Source organism: Crassostrea angulata, chromosome 8, assembly GCF_025612915.1.
Source record: "Crassostrea angulata isolate pt1a10 chromosome 8, ASM2561291v2, whole genome shotgun sequence".
Classification (NCBI taxonomy): Eukaryota; Metazoa; Mollusca; class Bivalvia; order Ostreida; family Ostreidae; genus Magallana; species Magallana angulata.
In genome coordinates this window covers 10,258,427-10,276,452 of record NC_069118.1, presented here as the reverse complement: position 1 = coordinate 10,276,452, position 18,026 = coordinate 10,258,427, and the positions used below count along the sequence as shown (strand labels likewise).

Below are 18,026 nucleotides of genomic sequence, written 5' to 3'. Positions count from 1 at the left end.
TAAATAACAGTGTGAAATCAACAAGATTTGTCTGGCTTTTGAGCTAAGACTACGCAATTAATGCATATTTCGCTTGAAACCACCTCACTTTTAACTTGTTTTGATGCAAGGAATAGATAGCTATACGCCCTATTGAAAGTCCAAGGTCTTGTTAAAATGGTTCTAATACATGTGGTTCAAAGCATATGGCTATTTTATGTTTAGAAATTCATAAAATAGACAGCTTAACCCCAGCATATAGGAAGACAAAAAACACGTTATTTTTTTTCTCTTTTTATTTCTTTTCAGATAAACAAAACTAACAAAAAATACACCTTTCGCATTTTCATGTCAAATCACAACCTAAAATGATCTACATGCAGCTGTAAATATAAGGCCAAAATAAGTGAGTTTCCTATTCCTACTTGAACATAAAATATGGGATGAAATATGGGAGAACATTTTATCATTTTAATATTATTTTCTAAAATGGCCTGTCAGATGGTCCCTCATAAAACATCCCAAAGATACTTAATTTCAGATTGGATGGTACATTGTAAGAGCGTTTCCTTGATTTACACCGAAAAGACAAAGATGAGAATGAACACAATATGATTCTTTCAGGGAAACATTTGTTAAAAATAGTTTGTCAGAGATTATATTTCAGGATTTGTAGGGAAACCAAAAAACAAAACTGCTTATCTATTTAGGCCTAGTTGATCAATAGCATCATAGAAGAGAACATATTTTAACTAAAAATAAAATAAACTATTCATTCATTCACATATGTATACTTCTATGAAGTGTATATAAATATAAAATTTTTGTGTTTGATAGATATGCTAAATACAGGAAATCAGCTATCATGAGAATAAACATAAATTGGTCCACACAAAAATCAAATAGACTGAATCAAAATTATTAAAAAGTTTTCTAAATTTGTTTATGCATGATTGATTTGTTCAACTCGAATGATAACCAGTAGCAGTCGCAATTTTCTATGAGACATTTCATATCACATACATACTTTTGGGTAAACTGTAAATTTATGTGAGTAATTATCTTGTATCCCCCCCCCCCCCAAAAAAAAAAAAAAAAATAAAATCTTGCTGAACTTTACTGTGTTCCTTTCCCTTAAAATGAAGGCAGTGATTTGATACGATATAAAATGTTCAAACAATACTTGGCCAACATTACAACAATTTCACAATGATTTAGTAGAGCATGATGTTGTATAGATCATAATTACCATTTCACAAAATTTAATGAAAAATAAATAAAAAAGGCTATTCTTTTCTTTAACACACACAACTTGTTTCAAACTGTCAGTGTGATACAAAACGCAGAATAATACCAGTGCAGCATAGTAGCTAAACTTCCTAGAAGTCAAAATGTATAACATGACGTAAAATATAGAGGGAAAAAAACATTGAACACATCCCATTTTTCATTGTACAACTTTTCAACCAAAAGTATATAATTAATAATCACCGTAAAATCATACTTCTTCAGCTAGCTTTTCAATATACTTATCAGATATAAAGCATATGACAAATTGGAACAAAAATTCACAATCTGCTGTACCAGTATCAATAGATCATGTAAACCCACAACCAAACTCAGTTACCACCACTAAAACTCCCTAAAAAAATATGTACCATTGCTGAAACTACACGTATGAAATCTATCATCTATGAAAAGCATTCAAAAATAAAGTGAAACTGCAAAGGGTTGAACATGCAAATGTTAAATGTCCTGATGAGAAAATTTTCTAACTCTTAAATTCAACAAATGACATGTAGAAAAAGAGATATATAAGCACTAAACTCTAGAATTTGAAAAAGGAAAGTTGTTTCTCCACATTTAACATGGAGATGTTTTGGCAAAGGAATCTCATTATCTTTCACCAAGCTGTATTCCCATTACCCAATATATGTTCCTACACGAGGCCCTCCATGTATATGTACTTGGATATCAAGCTGTCTATCAGAGGTCTAGAACCTTTGTGCAATAAAATACTCGTAAACTTCCTAAAACCCTATCTCTATAGAAGAGTACTAACTAAACTCTATACCAAGCTCTGTATCAGCTAAAGTACTAAACCAAACCAAATGCACATTCCTGAATATATGTTGCCAAATTGAAGGCAAAATTAAGTTGTGTGCAACATGGGAAAGGAATGAAATTTTTTGTTCAGCATGCTCACATGGATCACATGTAATTATGTCTCAACAAGAGGATGTCTACATTTAATCCAAGTTTGTGCCACTTACATGTACCTACAACCAACAAAAAACACATCAAATTTACATACATGCCAAGTTAATGAATTAAAGCTATGAACGATTCCACAAGGTTAAACTTTTTTCTTTGCCAGCTGCCTTTGAATCATAAGATCACTACTTGACTTCACAATCTCACACATATACATGTATCATCAAATGACTTGATCATTAAATATAGTGGAATAACCATTGAGTTGGAACATTAGTATAGTGTATGGCCAACAAAAAAACTCCATCACAGTTGTGTGTAAAATGTACAGTCAAACTTTGTTGTCTTGAACACTAATATCTCGAATACAGTGGATATGTTGAAGTGATTTTCAAGTCCAAACCACTTATTTTTTCAAGTATTTTACCCTCGATATCTCGAATACTCTGATATCTATAAGATATTAAACAGTCCCATCTAGTTCGAGACAACGAAGTTTGATTGTATATGTACAATCAGTGTTCACTAGACACACTAATTATTAACATTATAAATATGTCTTTTTGAGACAACTGTAGAAAAATAAAATATATATACATGTACCTCTAAAAACGTGGAACTGTCAAACAATTCAACTCAACTCCTGGTCAAGTTTTCAATAACAATATTTCTCAGTATCTCAAAGTTTAATGTTCCCCATCGCTCAATTATTTTTGTTGGCTTTCTTAATAATTAACTTTCAAGTTAAAATCTAAATTGAAATTAAACATGTTAAGATGCATACAATTCCACCATGTGATTTACAGGGAAAAAACTGGGTTGCAATTAACTGCCAAAAATTTTTGATATAATTTCAAATGCTGCATAATTAATCAATTTTACTGCCATACGACACTCAAGAAAATTTGCCAAAAGAAATCAAAACAAAACTCCTTTCTGTCATACTGCACAAAACATCTTAAAATAACGATTTATAAAATTATCATTTTTCTTTGGCCAAACTTGACCATAATAGTTCAACCCAGTAAGGGTTATTTCTCTTACCCAAAATACAATGTAACTTAATTCACGTATATTTTAGAAATGTCTATATTATACTTATACCAGATCGATAACAAACTGAGATCTAACAAAACTTGTCCAAGTCAGGTTAAACCTTGTTCACTACAGTTCAATATTGATTTCAATATAACACATGTTCTGAAGTTTCAAGAGCAACACTCGAAGTAAATTCACTGCTACAACACAGATAAATGAATAGGTAATAAACATGTATGATGTCTATCATTAAATCACAAAAAGAAATGATATCTTATCTGCTCAGCTCAAAATTGACAGCATTCACTGTTTAAACTTTGTAAAATTATTCACTGTTAATGATTATACTGAATACCATATTGCACACATTGCCAGACTGCCAGTTAACAAATTGAAGAAAATTCATAATATTTATTTAAAGATTTTTTGTTATCTTTTTAAAATATATGGTATGGTGCCTGGTTAGCATTAAAAATTCTGCTGTTATCTGAGTGTGAAAACAAATTGAATCTTATGGTGTACAAAAATATGTTATATACGGGACAAACACTTTTACAAATGAAGACTGTTACTACATTTTTCTACATTTAAAAAGTCAAATACAAGAGAGCAATTTTTAACTGAAGTAAGCTAACCTTTTGGACACAATGGTCATAAATATAGTTAAGTACAACCATGTACTAGTATAAGTACTAGCATCAATGATATCTAACAAATATGGTTCTTATTAAGGACCAAGTAAAAATGGTTCAAAAATATTTTTAAAATATAAGAAGATCAGATAAACTGATGAACACCAAAAAACTTCTCCTGAATCACAGATACAAAACGTTTCCTCATTTTGGCTTTAAAATTCTCGTACCACAACAGCACATCTTTCCTGCGTTTGGACTTCTGCTCCAAGGTCATTTTGGCTTCTTTATCAAGAATGGTGGGCAGTTCCTTTTGCCAGTCCTTGATAAATATCACAGGGGCTTTCTCAGATTTCAGTAGTCTATGTGGGGCACTTACGGAGAATCCTGACGAATTCCCACAATTCCCTGGCGTGAGGACGTCCTCTATCACTGGGATGGAGCCGTAAGATAAGGCTTCGTAAATGCGGTAACATTCGGGATTCATCCCCACAGGATTAAGTGTGAGATCACTGTGAGCTAATACTTTAAGGTAGTTGTCTCTCGAGTGCTCCGACTCCTCTGGTAACCATCTGAATGGGTAGAAAAGTGAAAAGACAATTATTGTAACAGTCCAATGTTAAAATGATGCTGAAATAACTAAATTAGTTAAAACAAAAGAGTAGAAGAAATCTGTTGTGTGTACTCATATCATTGGTATATTATCAATAACAAAGAAATAAAGACATGTATACATTAAAGTTACAAAGCCTATACAATGTTAATGTATATTAATTATAAAGAACAGGCCAAGACCAGTATCGAAAAATAACAATTTGAAAATTGGCAGGCTGATGTTGAAAAATGTACCTTAAATATAACTTTACTTGTAACTGTTAGAATCATGGTAGAATTAAGATTTTTCATCTTTTTTTCATGCATAAAATATGTTTTATTTGTAAATAAAACTATTCAAAAGTAACACACATTCAAAAGCTAAACTTACTCGTGACGAACTTTGACGTAGCATCTATCCTTCATCTCCGGAGTTGACAACAAATCAAGGAGCACCTGTCTGGAGGAGTTGACATATATTGTACCCATGTAGTTACACATGTGCTTTCTCTGAATTGATGTAGGAATAAAGGCACTTTTCACTTTGGGAAAATTTCTATACCTACAGAACAGGAATAATGAGATAAAGTCAAACTGTGGTTCTGAATACATGTATAAATCAATGGTAGTTCCAGATTAATCAGTTATGTCATTGAATATGATAATATTTAATACCTGGTCTTAGCATTTCAATAAAAGAAATTTAAATGAGATACATGTATTCCCTTAAGCTTTTCATTTTGGTTTAACTTCACACAATATTTTTTAACAGCCAAATTAATGAAAATACTCTTAGAAGAAGTCATTTCTGCAGGGTACTATTTTTTCATAAATTTAAAATTTTGTGGTTTCATCTCATTGGAAAAAACTCAGTCACAAAAATACTGTTCATATTTAAGGCATAAATTCAAAATTGCAAAAAATAAATGTACCAATTTTTGTAACATAACATAAAAGTCTGCACCCTCATGAAAACCAGTTTCTTACACCATATCAAAACATTTGGCATTCGGAATGGATGCAAATGTTAGACCTGTGGGAATGATAGAAAAAAGTCTGAACAATGACAAAAAACCCCCACAAATCTTACGTTGCAACACCCAGTGGCCACTGATAAAAGATATTGTTGTCTACATCTGGGCTGTCGTACACAACAAACACGAATTTTACGCTGCCATTATTGGCAGCCAAATATGACTTGATCCATTCGTTGTCACACTGTTCGTTGCCCAGTAGAAGCACGGCGACATTCTTGAGTTGCGGGAAGCCAGCGAGGGCATCCAGCCAGGCTTTGGCAGTGTCGATCTTTGTAAAGTCACGGACATTAAGAGACAGAACGAGGTTCTGGGTGTCTTTTGGCACTTTAGAGGGAGTTACACCAGGTCCTGTTCTGTATCTAGGGAGAGAGAAAACATCCTTAACAGTTAATATCAAGTCAAAAGTCTTAAATTTTTAATATCAGGACAAAAACCTGAATACATTAATGATATCAAGTGTCAGAACTGTTACATTGTAACTGTTACAGTGTTAATTTAAGATGAAAAATCTTACAATATAATATCCAGCGAAAAATCTTACTCTGCTAATTTAAGGACATTGGACAAAAAAAATTGTTCTATCAAACTTTCAAAGTTCAATGGGATGATTATGAATTAACATGAAAAATGATTTTATTATAGCAAATAACACACAGCAACAGAAAAATACAGATAGTAACCTAGGTGACCTAAAATTAATAAGTTTGATATTAACTGGGAAGATAACTTGTACACAGTTTGCTTGAAATATTCTTAAACAACTTACCTAAACTCTATATTTTGGAATCTTTTCGTTCCATAACTCCATACACCTCCCATGCGTGGTCCTAGATCTGCATCAAAGATATGTTGCCACAGATACAGGCCTAAAGTAAGACAAGTTATAATTGGTAAATTATATGGGCAATTGCGCAAAAGTAGCTACTGAATGAAAGCAATTATTTTGCTGGAAGGTAAATGTAATTGGCAAACTTTGACATAATTAGCATCATTTAATATTTCACTTCAAAAACTTGAATTGTTTCTTCGGGAGTTTAGAATTTGAATCACATCAAATTATAACGATTCGCATAAAACATTATCTGCAATGTGTCAGCTTCCTAAATTATATATGGTGTATTATGTATTTTACTACATGTTTTTCCAAATTTTTCAACCTCAAATACCAGCTCAGATTCATTAAATCAAAAAGTATGTTGAAGTACTGGACTAAGTAATGAAAAAACTATAAAGTGCTTCTCTGGCAAAATATTTATTGCACAAATTCTCATAAGATTGCCTCTTTCCATGTAATAGGAAATAACATATGCAATACACTGATATTACTGAGTATAATTCATGTAATAAAGATCTTTTTAAAGCAGTTTATACCCATCAATTTCCTTGAACAAAAGAATCTTTATGACGTATCATCAATGCTTTATGTCCATGCATACCTCACATAATAACAACTAAATTATAGAGCAAACCAGTTAAAAATTCTCATTAACAACAGGTTTCTATCAAAACTGTTCTTTCATTCCCAACCCACTATTAGACCATATAATAAATCAGGCAGCCTTTGTGCGAGAATAGAGACTGCAGTTATCTAAAGGAAACACCCTGAATGTTGCAACACGAAATCAAAGTGCCTTTCACTGCATAGATTAAAAACCCAGCTCTCAATTAAAACAAACAACACCCCCCCCCCCAAATAAAACAAAAAAATGAAAAGATTGCACAGAATTATAGCTTATTTTTAAATATCTTAATCACCAAGGATGGAAATGAAAAGTTATTGTCCAAGTAACAGCAGTTACATGTATCGTCATTGTGATGTCATTTATATTCGACATCATTTTAGTCTGAAAATATGATAAGTTCAAGTGTCTATTTTACTGCAGAAGTCTAGGTTAAAGAAAGCTGTATGTAATTTTCCTAGGTGTACCATTTTTAATCTGAAGTCTTTCTAAATTACTTAAATACACTATAGTGAATAGCATATAGGGAATAAATTGTTAACAATCTCCGATCCTCAGCAATGTTCAATAACTCTAAGTTACCCAGTATTTTTTTTATCCGTACCATAAATCTGCCTTTTATATCCACAAATTTAATTAACCTTGAATTGTTAATATTTCACTAAGCCATTCAACGAACTGCTTGGCTTTGTGGTTCCACTAAGATCCTAGGGGTAAAGGGCTTCAAACCATCGTTGCGCCGGTACAACCCTTTTTTCTAATTTGATTTAACTTGTATCTTTAATTATTCAGTTATATTCACCGTGGCCAAAATTGCAATTACTTCGTAAATGCATGGATACCCATTAAAAATTCTTTTTATTTGATTTCATTTATAAAGTTTGAAGGATAAATAACATTTTTAGGATAAAAAAAAAATACTTTGAGGCTAAGGATCAGAAAACCTTAGAGCAATACTGCATTTTTGGTTTTTATACACTTTCAGCATTATTGAGAGCAAGAATGCAGATTTTATCATGTTTTTTGGGAAGACACACTGTTGATCTATTGTTGAGTTCAGCTTATGCTGTAGTGTGAAGGCACAATGAATCTCAAAAAACTGCCCCTTCTGACAGATCTACAGTGCAGCATATGTACTACAGTAATTTACAGAAAGCTCAATCAACCTTTTCCTTGGTTCTCTGATAAATTTTCAGTGGGAGTCTGATGAAACCAATATTGACCCAGCGGGTGCCTAAAAAAATAATGGCCTCTGTGACAGGTGCCCTCTCATTAGGGCCAATATGGCAGATCACTCCATCATACAGAAAAGTCCATATCTCTGACAAAAATCTGAGAATTTACTCCCAAAGAAAATAATCATCTCACTTCTGGATAAATAAATAACAATATCCATGTCAGCACTTCATCAGTGGTCAATGGAGCATCCACACTGATTTAACAGAAAAGAGACGCAAGAATCGGTGTCATACTGAGTTCTTCCAATATTGTTTTGGATTGGGTAATGAAAAAACATAGTTTAATGTCTGTCTGTCCATATATTATCTCATTACAGGCGTTAGATGAGAAATTTGTAATTTGATGTGCTGATTTATGGGCAATACCCGCCCTTGTTCATAGTGCTTTTATGTTTGTACTTCAGCAGTTTCAGCAAATCTTGTTGAACATTCATTACATAACTACTGGTATTTGAAATACCAGCAGCAAACAACAATTAAGAACTGCAAATTATGGAAAAATTAATATGTATGGGAATAAAACTTGTTACCGGTACATACGAAGTAAATCTTTTAAGAATTATCTGTCATCTTATGAGTCTTCAGTCAAAACTGTAGCACGTAGAGTATAAATACATATACCGGTAATTCTAAATTCTGCACATAATTGAAAACCATGATAATTATGTAAACTACAGCTTCCATGCATGAAATTAGATTCATTGTGATTCTAAAAAATTAATAAAAATCTAGAAATAATAAATTGTTACTTAAGATTCCTTATTTTGCTTTCTTTTCTGAAGAAAAAGATGATCTACCATTTTCCTTAAGACTCTAAAATATTTTTTCCAAAACAGAGCATTTAAACAGTGTTTAAAAGCTTTGGACCATATACTTGTCTAATCTTTTGCCTTTTTGGCAAAAGCAAATAATCGCCACATCTTTTTTTTAACAGCTCATCCATATTTCAGCAGGCCCCACTGATCCAAGCCTTTGATTGCATTAGGGATCCATTATATCTTTACAGACTCTTTCTACCTCCTCATTTTAGAGAGTCTTACATCTACCATCACACTTCTAAATCGAATTTAGCCACTTCATCATGGAAAAAGATGGAAAATCTATCAACCATTACTGGCACCTAATTCCGAGTGTCTTAAACTCGTCAACATGCTAATTTGAACACATATCAAAAGCAGTACCATGCCTCTATCTTTCGCCTTGATTAATTTCGGCAAGAAAAAAAGGTCCTAATTGGTTCAATAAAAAAACTATACTGGGATGCCAATCGCTTTCCCCGAAACAACTGAACAATAATTTCTTTGTATCCTATTTCTTAACTTCTCTTTATTGCCTGAGAAGATAAAAAACTTTCTGTCTTTAACATTAATAAGAGACGGATATGTTAGGATTTGGTTTGTCTGAACTTTCTCTGCAATTGTGACTGTAGTGTAAATCCAGTTAGGCAGAAAATGAACCAAAAAATACCAAGTAGTTTCTTGATGTATCATATATATATATATATAATGCTGTTCCTTATTTATGCATCCTAATCTATTAAGTTCATGAATTGAGTTCTATTTGTGGTTACAATTTGCAGAATAAAACTAGCATAGAAACATATTACCAGTAATCATTGAAAGCCCATGCATAATTCATTGCAACAGAATTTTCTTTAATAATAATGGAATTAAGACTAATACTGGAATAATTGCCCACAATTGCACGCTAATCCCTAAATCAAATAAAATGCATAAGGAATTACAGACACCAATCACGGATTCATTATCATTCCCAAATACGTCAAAACAAAATGATTGACCAATTGTAATGGTGAACTGCTGTGACAACCCAGTATAGAGAGGGTACATCTTACAGACGGAATTAGGAATTACGGAATTATGTCTCGGAATTAAGTCTCTCGACAGACAGACCAATCATCAGGGACATTTGTGTGGCGGACAAATTTGAGACTGCTAAATTGCACGGGCCCAATAATTGCACATCTTAATGGATACAAGATTATCTTATCTGAATTGAACAGAATTACCGCCATGGTGTGGTCGGTCATACTACAGGCATTGAACCTGTGTATCCAATAACCACGTTAATTCATGGGCCATCATGCTTGTCAGATGACAGATTATTCATCTGTTAGTGAGCACATGCAAAACATTTGGCTTTAGATAAGTAAGCTCACTGATAGTTCTATGATACAGAGCAGAACATTTTTAATTTTTTTATGGTGAGAGATGTTGATACATTGTATTGTGTCCACTGATCTTATGAATAAAATTTGTAAGTGATGAAGATGTCAAGTTTACTGTTCTAATCTCCAGTTATAAGAGTAGTATTCTGAATCAATACAATGTTCGTACATGTATATATGCATATCCAGTTAGACAGGATTACAAGAAAACCCATATCATTGATAATTCACAAGCTAGTACATATCAACTAAAGCTAAGCAAACAATATATGGGAGCATTATTACTAAGCAAATTTAAGGAACATAGCGACTAGCTGATTTGTGAGGTGCTTTTTCTTTGAACATTTTCAGTAGAAAATACCGTACTCTTTTGACTTAAAAGTATAAATTTATCTAAATGCCATTTCCAAGAGAACAATTTGATAGTGCTAGTTAATAAAACAGTCTCTGGATAATTGTTGTAATTGCAAGATCAAATCCCCAAAGTGGATTGCAGCTAGCTATGCCCTTCAATATTTTACCGACAATTGAAAAAATAAAAACCGGGTGACAACACATCTGATTGACAAACAACACAACACAATGATTTTTCTTGAACATCTAGGAGCCTCATTTTCAGAAAGTAGGTTGAAAGGTCACTCCTACTCAAGCCTTTTGTATTCCTATGAGAAATCTTCTATCTTCCTTATACAAATTTCTTTCTCAAGTCAGAAGTGTTGACGTCTGTATCCAAAGAGAATTCTTGGTGTAGTTTTTATGGGTTTTTTTTCTTTCATCACTTGTTATTACCCTGTAGCCTTGGTCAAATTAGGATCGGTAATCTATAGCACACAAAGTAACTTGTCTGAGAAAAGTTGGCCGTAATTAATGGACCAGTTGTAATAATTCCTAAGGTGGCAATGTTAAGGAGAAAGCCAAGTGATTGGATGGAAATTGAACAAAGCCTTGATGTCAAATGGAACATAGCAGCAAAAAAGCTAAGACATTTTTATTACAAAAAAGGTGTGAAGCAATGATAAAAAAAAGGCCAGCCATCCTTGTAGAAATCAACAAGTTTGACCAAACTCTGCCAAAATAAAACTTTATCAGCCATATAAATCCTGACCCCGTTTTGTCAGATTCACACTTATTCATCCACATCAATGAATCACCTAATGGTATATTCTTCTTTAGATAAGAAACCTGAAGAGTTGGATGGCCCAGTTACCGTAGTAACCACTTGACACCTTCCATTGCTAAAAAAGCAAATTGAAATGAAGCATTCATCTAACAAAAGGACTGCACCAGACTCTATAATCTGGGGGTGCCTGAGGTGATGTTAGCAATTTAAATTGACTATAAATGTATCCGATCCCAAAGAATCTATGCATATGCACATTTTTCCACCTGAAAGGCACTTGAAATTTTAAAATAAAGGAAACTGTAAGATGATATTTATCACACCATTGAAAAAAAAATCATCCTCAAATTCAAAGCATTTGAATTTTTAGTTTAAAATATCATGACTGTCCTGTAGATCTTGCAACAACAAAAAGGGGGGTGGGTGGGTGACAACTGCATATTTCTGCAGAATGAAACAAATACAGGGGATAATAAGACAGTCAATAGGATGAATATGTATACAGATTTTGGTCTTGTGTGAGCGTGCTGGGATCAATGAACTGGTTCCTCTCATCACTGGTACCAGTCCATTATATTCTGTCAGAGGAAGATTAACATGTATGTCTGACCAAGGAGATAAAATCTGACAAGGCGAAAAGATCCCTTATAAACCTATAAATCACGGGAACAGGGAATATGCTAATTTCAATAATGTACTTTATTCATCAAAGCTGGCAAGAGAGTAGAAATTTTATGTACATTTACGAAATTACTTATATGTACGTGTATCACAAATATTAAATGCAAATGTTATAATAACTTATAGATCTAAGTGCAGTTATTAAACAAATATAATAGATGTATTGCATGTACAACTACAAACAAATGCAAGTTTTATTTGCTGACATATCTTTTTAATACGATTAATGCATACTATAGATGCCATGCAGTTTGCTGAAAGTGGCATCATCATACTTGGCATCAATACAATTATAATGCATGCTCCCTACAGAAAAAAATAACTCACTTATGGCAGCTTTCCCCCATATTTCCACGACAAACTCCGGTTTGGTATGGTTTCCCATGGCAACCAGGCCCTGATCATCCTCCAGATTCCAGAGAATTCTGGGATACTGATGCCGATACTGGAGTTGTTCCCCTTGTCTGCCTGGGTTCCCAGTATCATCTGAAACTTCTGAAAACCAAAAGATATTACACACAATTAAAATACAGCAAGTTCTTCTACAACTTATTTTTTCAATATATATGCTGTCAAGTTACCTCTGTTTTGTCAATATTTGTGGATTGTCAATTGTTTGAAAGTTTGTACAGATGAAACCTTGTGCACTTGTTTTTGTGTGTACTAAACAAAGACTTTGTTTTCATTATTTGTTGGGGGATTTGTATTCATTAGTATGGAGTAATTTCCAAAATATACGAAAATAGAGCCCCCACAAATATTCAATTGGGTGATTTCCTAGTATAATTCTTCACTCATTCCTTTTTACTGTCATGTTTAAAATTTTCAGAATTAAATGTCCTTGAGGAAAATAGACACATCTGGTTTATTCATTGAAGAATTGCATTGCCACACAACAAAAAAAAATGTGTAACATAAGGATTAATGGAGTATATGACTATTGACAGAGAATAAACTTTAGGCAAAATTTCAATTAAAATAAATATATATTTTATACCGTATATGCTTTTAATAATTAAATGAAATTCCTGCTGTGTGTTTGAACGGAGCAACCTTTAATAAATAATTACTTGCATGGGCAGATCAAAATACCAAAAAGATTTTTTTTTTTTAACTAAGTCTGTCCTGGTCCTCAAAATCCTGGCTCTACCATTAATTCATGTACATACCAGTTAAGTTTACAAAGTATACAACCTAAAATTCTTTTTATCTTGTCCTTCTCTCGTTGACAACCTTGGTAACCAAACATCGTATAGATTGGCTAACAGGCATTTGACAAGGCAGATCCGTAACATTTTATTGCCATTAAAATGTTTTACTATAAACCTGACTAATCAATGCCATCAAATCAGACCATACAAACTCCATGCAAACTTAATTGAGATTCACACCTGTATTTTACAATTGGGTAAATCTTTTGCTTTAACAATAAATATAATTTACCGGTACTTACCATTGACAAAACCTAAATTCAACAAAATGTTAATCAAATAATAAAGAATATGTATCAATTTACAATGACGTTGACATTGTACAGACTAGGAAATAGAAATCCTGTTACGGCAAAGAATAGGAAATATGTTTCTACAAAAATGTTATGGTGACGCATACCGCAGCTATCACCAGCAGTGCACCTTACGTAACTTTTAAATAAAAAATGTCAAAACATCAGTGTGTAATTTCAGACAACGCAGCTGTACCAAGCAGTGTTATCAGGGGCTGCAATTTAGCTTTTCATTCTGTGAGACTAACATATTACATTAACTTTACAATACTTTTATATTGTATACAATTTACAAATAAATTATATCGATGACACAATTACTTTATAGTACCAATATAAATTATGCACTACGAAAACAAATGAAGAGTCATAACATAAAAATACCTGGTTTTTCAGGAGTAAAATATTTTTTATAATACATGTACATGTACATACTTGTCAGGGGATAAAAATACATTTGTATAAAAAAAATAAAACTAACCTAGTATATTGGATTATCCGATGCCTCCCCTCATCTTAAAATTTCAATTTTATGCAGGATACCCATTTCACTACTCACTAGATTTTTATTTCTTTTTTTTATTTTCATTCATGTCTTACCCAGTAATGGGTATTGAGTACGGGAAATCTCAAAAGGAAAAAAAAAAGATCTTTTGGTTAATTTCTTCTCTTTTTAATTTTTTTTTTTTACAGAATCCTTGAATTTAAAGTTATAAAAAATTAACTGATATTACTGAGTTTTTCAATGTTTGTAGATTCCTAATTCCTTGATCATATATTTGCAATTATACCGGGTAGTTAAGCTGGGATCAATGATCAATTATGAAATAAAAAATGTTTCTCTTTTTATTAATTTTACATCAGTTAATTACTCAGTAATGCTATACTTAAGAAAGGTTTTTGTAAATTCAAAGCACCAGCCATATACTAACATGAAATTTATACATGTAATCTACAGATAACTGTATATAATAAATAAAATTCTGAGAGAACCGTATTTAGAAATTAGACCCAGAGATTTAGGACTTAATTTAGTCACTTCACAATGACTATCATAATCTTGCAGTGGCCAGTTTAAATACTGGCAAACAGACCTTAGTGGACAAAGGTTTGGTGACATAATGGGATTGAGCTGGGGGTATATACAGATCAGCTTTATCTTATTGATTCTTACACCCAAGGCATCTAGCCAAGGTGAAGTCTAAAATGAACAATGCATTGAATATTGACCAAAGGGTGATCTGATATCTAACCCATAAATTACTTAATTTCTCACTTGTAATGTATACCCTCTGCATTCCTCAATATGAATTATATCTTTTGAAAGTACAAAATCAGTACAAAAGTGGAAAAGATAGATTTAATATAATCCATATGTATTTAAAAAAAAATTATATTTCCTTAAACTTATACTTATATTCCAAATATTGCTTCAATAGGCCTATGTCACAAATTATTATTGCGTCCTTTTAATAAATTTCACCTTATCTTTTTGTTACGTACTGTAAGTGATAAGAAATCATTGATGGTCACCCCCCCCCCCCACCCCACTTTAATTTTTGAGACGAATCAATGTGAATTTTATGAATGAAAAGTACCTGTCAGTGCTTGGATCCGTTGATTTTCATATGTCGCCAGAGCCCTGCGTCTTTGAATCAACAGAAAGCCGGTGTAACAAGAGATCACGAAGTAAGACACCAAAATCAGGAAAGCGACCCTCCGACAATTCACTCTCATGTCTCGCGATCGCGGAATGTATTGAGATTTTAGTGTGTCACTTCTCCGTAGACGATTCCAAACTTTACCGAATTCATCCTCCAAGCTTTGTAAACAAGCGATATTAAGCTTTTCCCTCCGATCGGAGTTATATACCTGAGAGCCATTGATCGTTTTTTGCACCGTGACACTCTCTGCGACGTTCTACATAGCGGGATTCCCCCGGAAGTGAAAGGTGAACCAAAACATAGTCATGTGATCGCGTGCGTGTTTCAAAATGTCTGCGCCCATAGAAAACATGCAGGAGAATGAGTTTTGTGAAATAGAAGCAACAGTTGCGTCAGGGTTTGAAAATGTGGTGAAAGAAGATGCCGAAGAAAAATTTAATGTACCAGTTGATGCTAAACGTGGCCGAATTGCATTCAAGGTTCCGATGAAAGATGTCAAAAAGGTTATTATTATAAAACTTTCATTGATGTTTGTTATGATTTATTGCTTTAGCCGAATGAAGTAATATTTGACACTAATGCAAAGTTTTTATCGGCTCCCAAACCATACTTTTACACAATAAAACAAAATTTTCGCCGAACTTGCCTATCACCACGCACATACACTTGGTTTTATGGGACACACCGCAGCTAGGCACTTGTGTCTGTGATAAAGTTTGCTCATGGTATAATAATAACACAGAGTATCTATAAAATTAACTTCCATGGAGCATCCCTTCTGTGAATTGCAATTATTTTGTTTTAATATATGTTTTACGGTGTGACCGTTGGGTCATGCGCAGAAGGAATTTAAATTATGATTATGAAGTTTGTATATATGTATTATGTTTAGTAGGAGCGTCACCAAAATAAATATATGATAAATGAAAGTGAAACAAAACCCGTTTGTTACATACATATAGGGATGGGACGATCCACCGATGCACCGGTGCATCACGGTATTTACTTTGACGATATTTGGATCGATACATTTATCATTAATAAAACGATACCTAAGCAACCTTTTTTTATTTTCCAAAAATATCTGAGCTTCATATATCGGCTATTTTCAGTCCGCGCGGTTAATATGAAAGTACAAAGATGTCCGAATACCTCGTAAAGTTGTCAAAACTGTTAGGAAGCTAAATCTGGAGTGTGGAAAACTTTTGGATTACTTGTTTATGAAAAAGTAGTGTATACGAGACTAAATTTAAGTAATTTGTAAAATGTGCAACATTCATTTTAAATGTAATAAAATTACTTTGAACATGCGGTAATACATCGACAGATTGAATAAATTTTAAACCATTATTCATGTTTTCATTTAGTTGCAATGTATCGTGATATGTATCGTATCGCATCTCATGTATCGTGATATGTACCGAATCGGCTAAGTACATTATCGTCCCAGCCCTACATACATATCTCTTATCATTGATAAATGCAATCCGTGGACATGTCCCAACCTAAAACTTTAGCTTTGTCTCATAAACTAAATTTACCACTGCTATCAATCATTTATTCCAATTGTCACATCCTAGGCTGATATACTTAAACAATCTACCACTAAGCTAAATGTAAAACAGACTTATTAATATATTTTGATAAATACAAAGCCATTTGAGTTTTTTTTTGTTGCAAATTAATACAATCATGTTTTATCATTTCTTTATTTTTCAATGAATGATTATTAACAGTAAACAATAAATTTCGCATCTGTGTTATTTTTCATTTTGGTCCTTGTTGTTATCTGTGTTTTAATTATTTTCCTCTGTAACATCAATTTTGTTTTTAATTTTTTTGTATGCTGTATATGGGTTGTAGACATGTGCCCTCCCCCTTTTTTAGTGTGTGATATCCAATATTATTTATAGGTTTGACCATATATGCAACCAACAAATAGATTTTTTAACAGCAATCTAAATAAAATTAGATCTTTGATCTGCTCCTAATAGATCGCTACACAAAGCGATCTATTAGGAGCGGATCAAAGATCTAATTTTAATTAGATTGCATGTGTAAGGCACTGTTACTCTATGGCATGTCATCCCAATTTTCTCTTAGAGCCACAGTTCTGAGGCTAACTTGATATAGATCTACATGACCTTGAACGATGATTTAATGAAGAGAGTGAAGAAATGAAGAGATTTACCGTAATAAAATATTACTGCTCTGTTCTGCAGGTACTGGACCTCGGAGGAATTGATAACTGCTTTGTTGTAATGTCCAGATTTTCAAACGTCAACTTTCCAGAAGATGAGGTAACGTGATTAAAATAATCAAGAGCATACTGGATATATATACATTTTTTAAAAAGATTCCTAATCATATCCATTATCCACTGACAAATCCTAAAATTGTTAGCAGAATATTGTATGGTTCAAATAACTCAAATAACTCTTTCTATACTTCAACATTCTCTCTCTCTCTCTCTCTCTCTCTCTCTCTCTCTCTCTCTCTCTCTCTCTCTCTCTCTCTCTCCGATTGACCATTAAAGGGGCATGGTCACAATTTTTTTTCTTCAAATTTTACTTTTCCAATTTTAATACTTACAATGCCTAAAAATGTTACTGTCATTTGTCAAGTTATAAGCAAAATAAATGTACAATGCTCACATTATTTGTTATGTACCGTAAAC

General features: G+C 32.8%; 1 protein-coding gene across 1 annotated transcript; it reads right to left on the bottom strand.

Annotated features, from left to right (window-relative positions):
- Positions 1–265: 265 nt before the first annotated feature.
- LOC128159850 (ribitol-5-phosphate xylosyltransferase 1-like) lies at positions 266–15,606 on the bottom strand. The gene is made up of 6 exons (XM_052823061.1): positions 15,284–15,606; positions 12,509–12,676; positions 6,261–6,360; positions 5,548–5,853; positions 4,849–5,019; positions 266–4,435 (listed from the first exon to the last, which is right to left on the bottom strand). The coding sequence occupies exons 1-6, from the start codon at positions 15,420–15,422 to the stop codon at positions 4,009–4,011; spliced, it is 1,311 nt and encodes a 436-aa protein (XP_052679021.1). The 5' UTR covers positions 15,423–15,606; the 3' UTR covers positions 266–4,008.
- Positions 15,607–18,026: the final 2,420 nt, after the last annotated feature.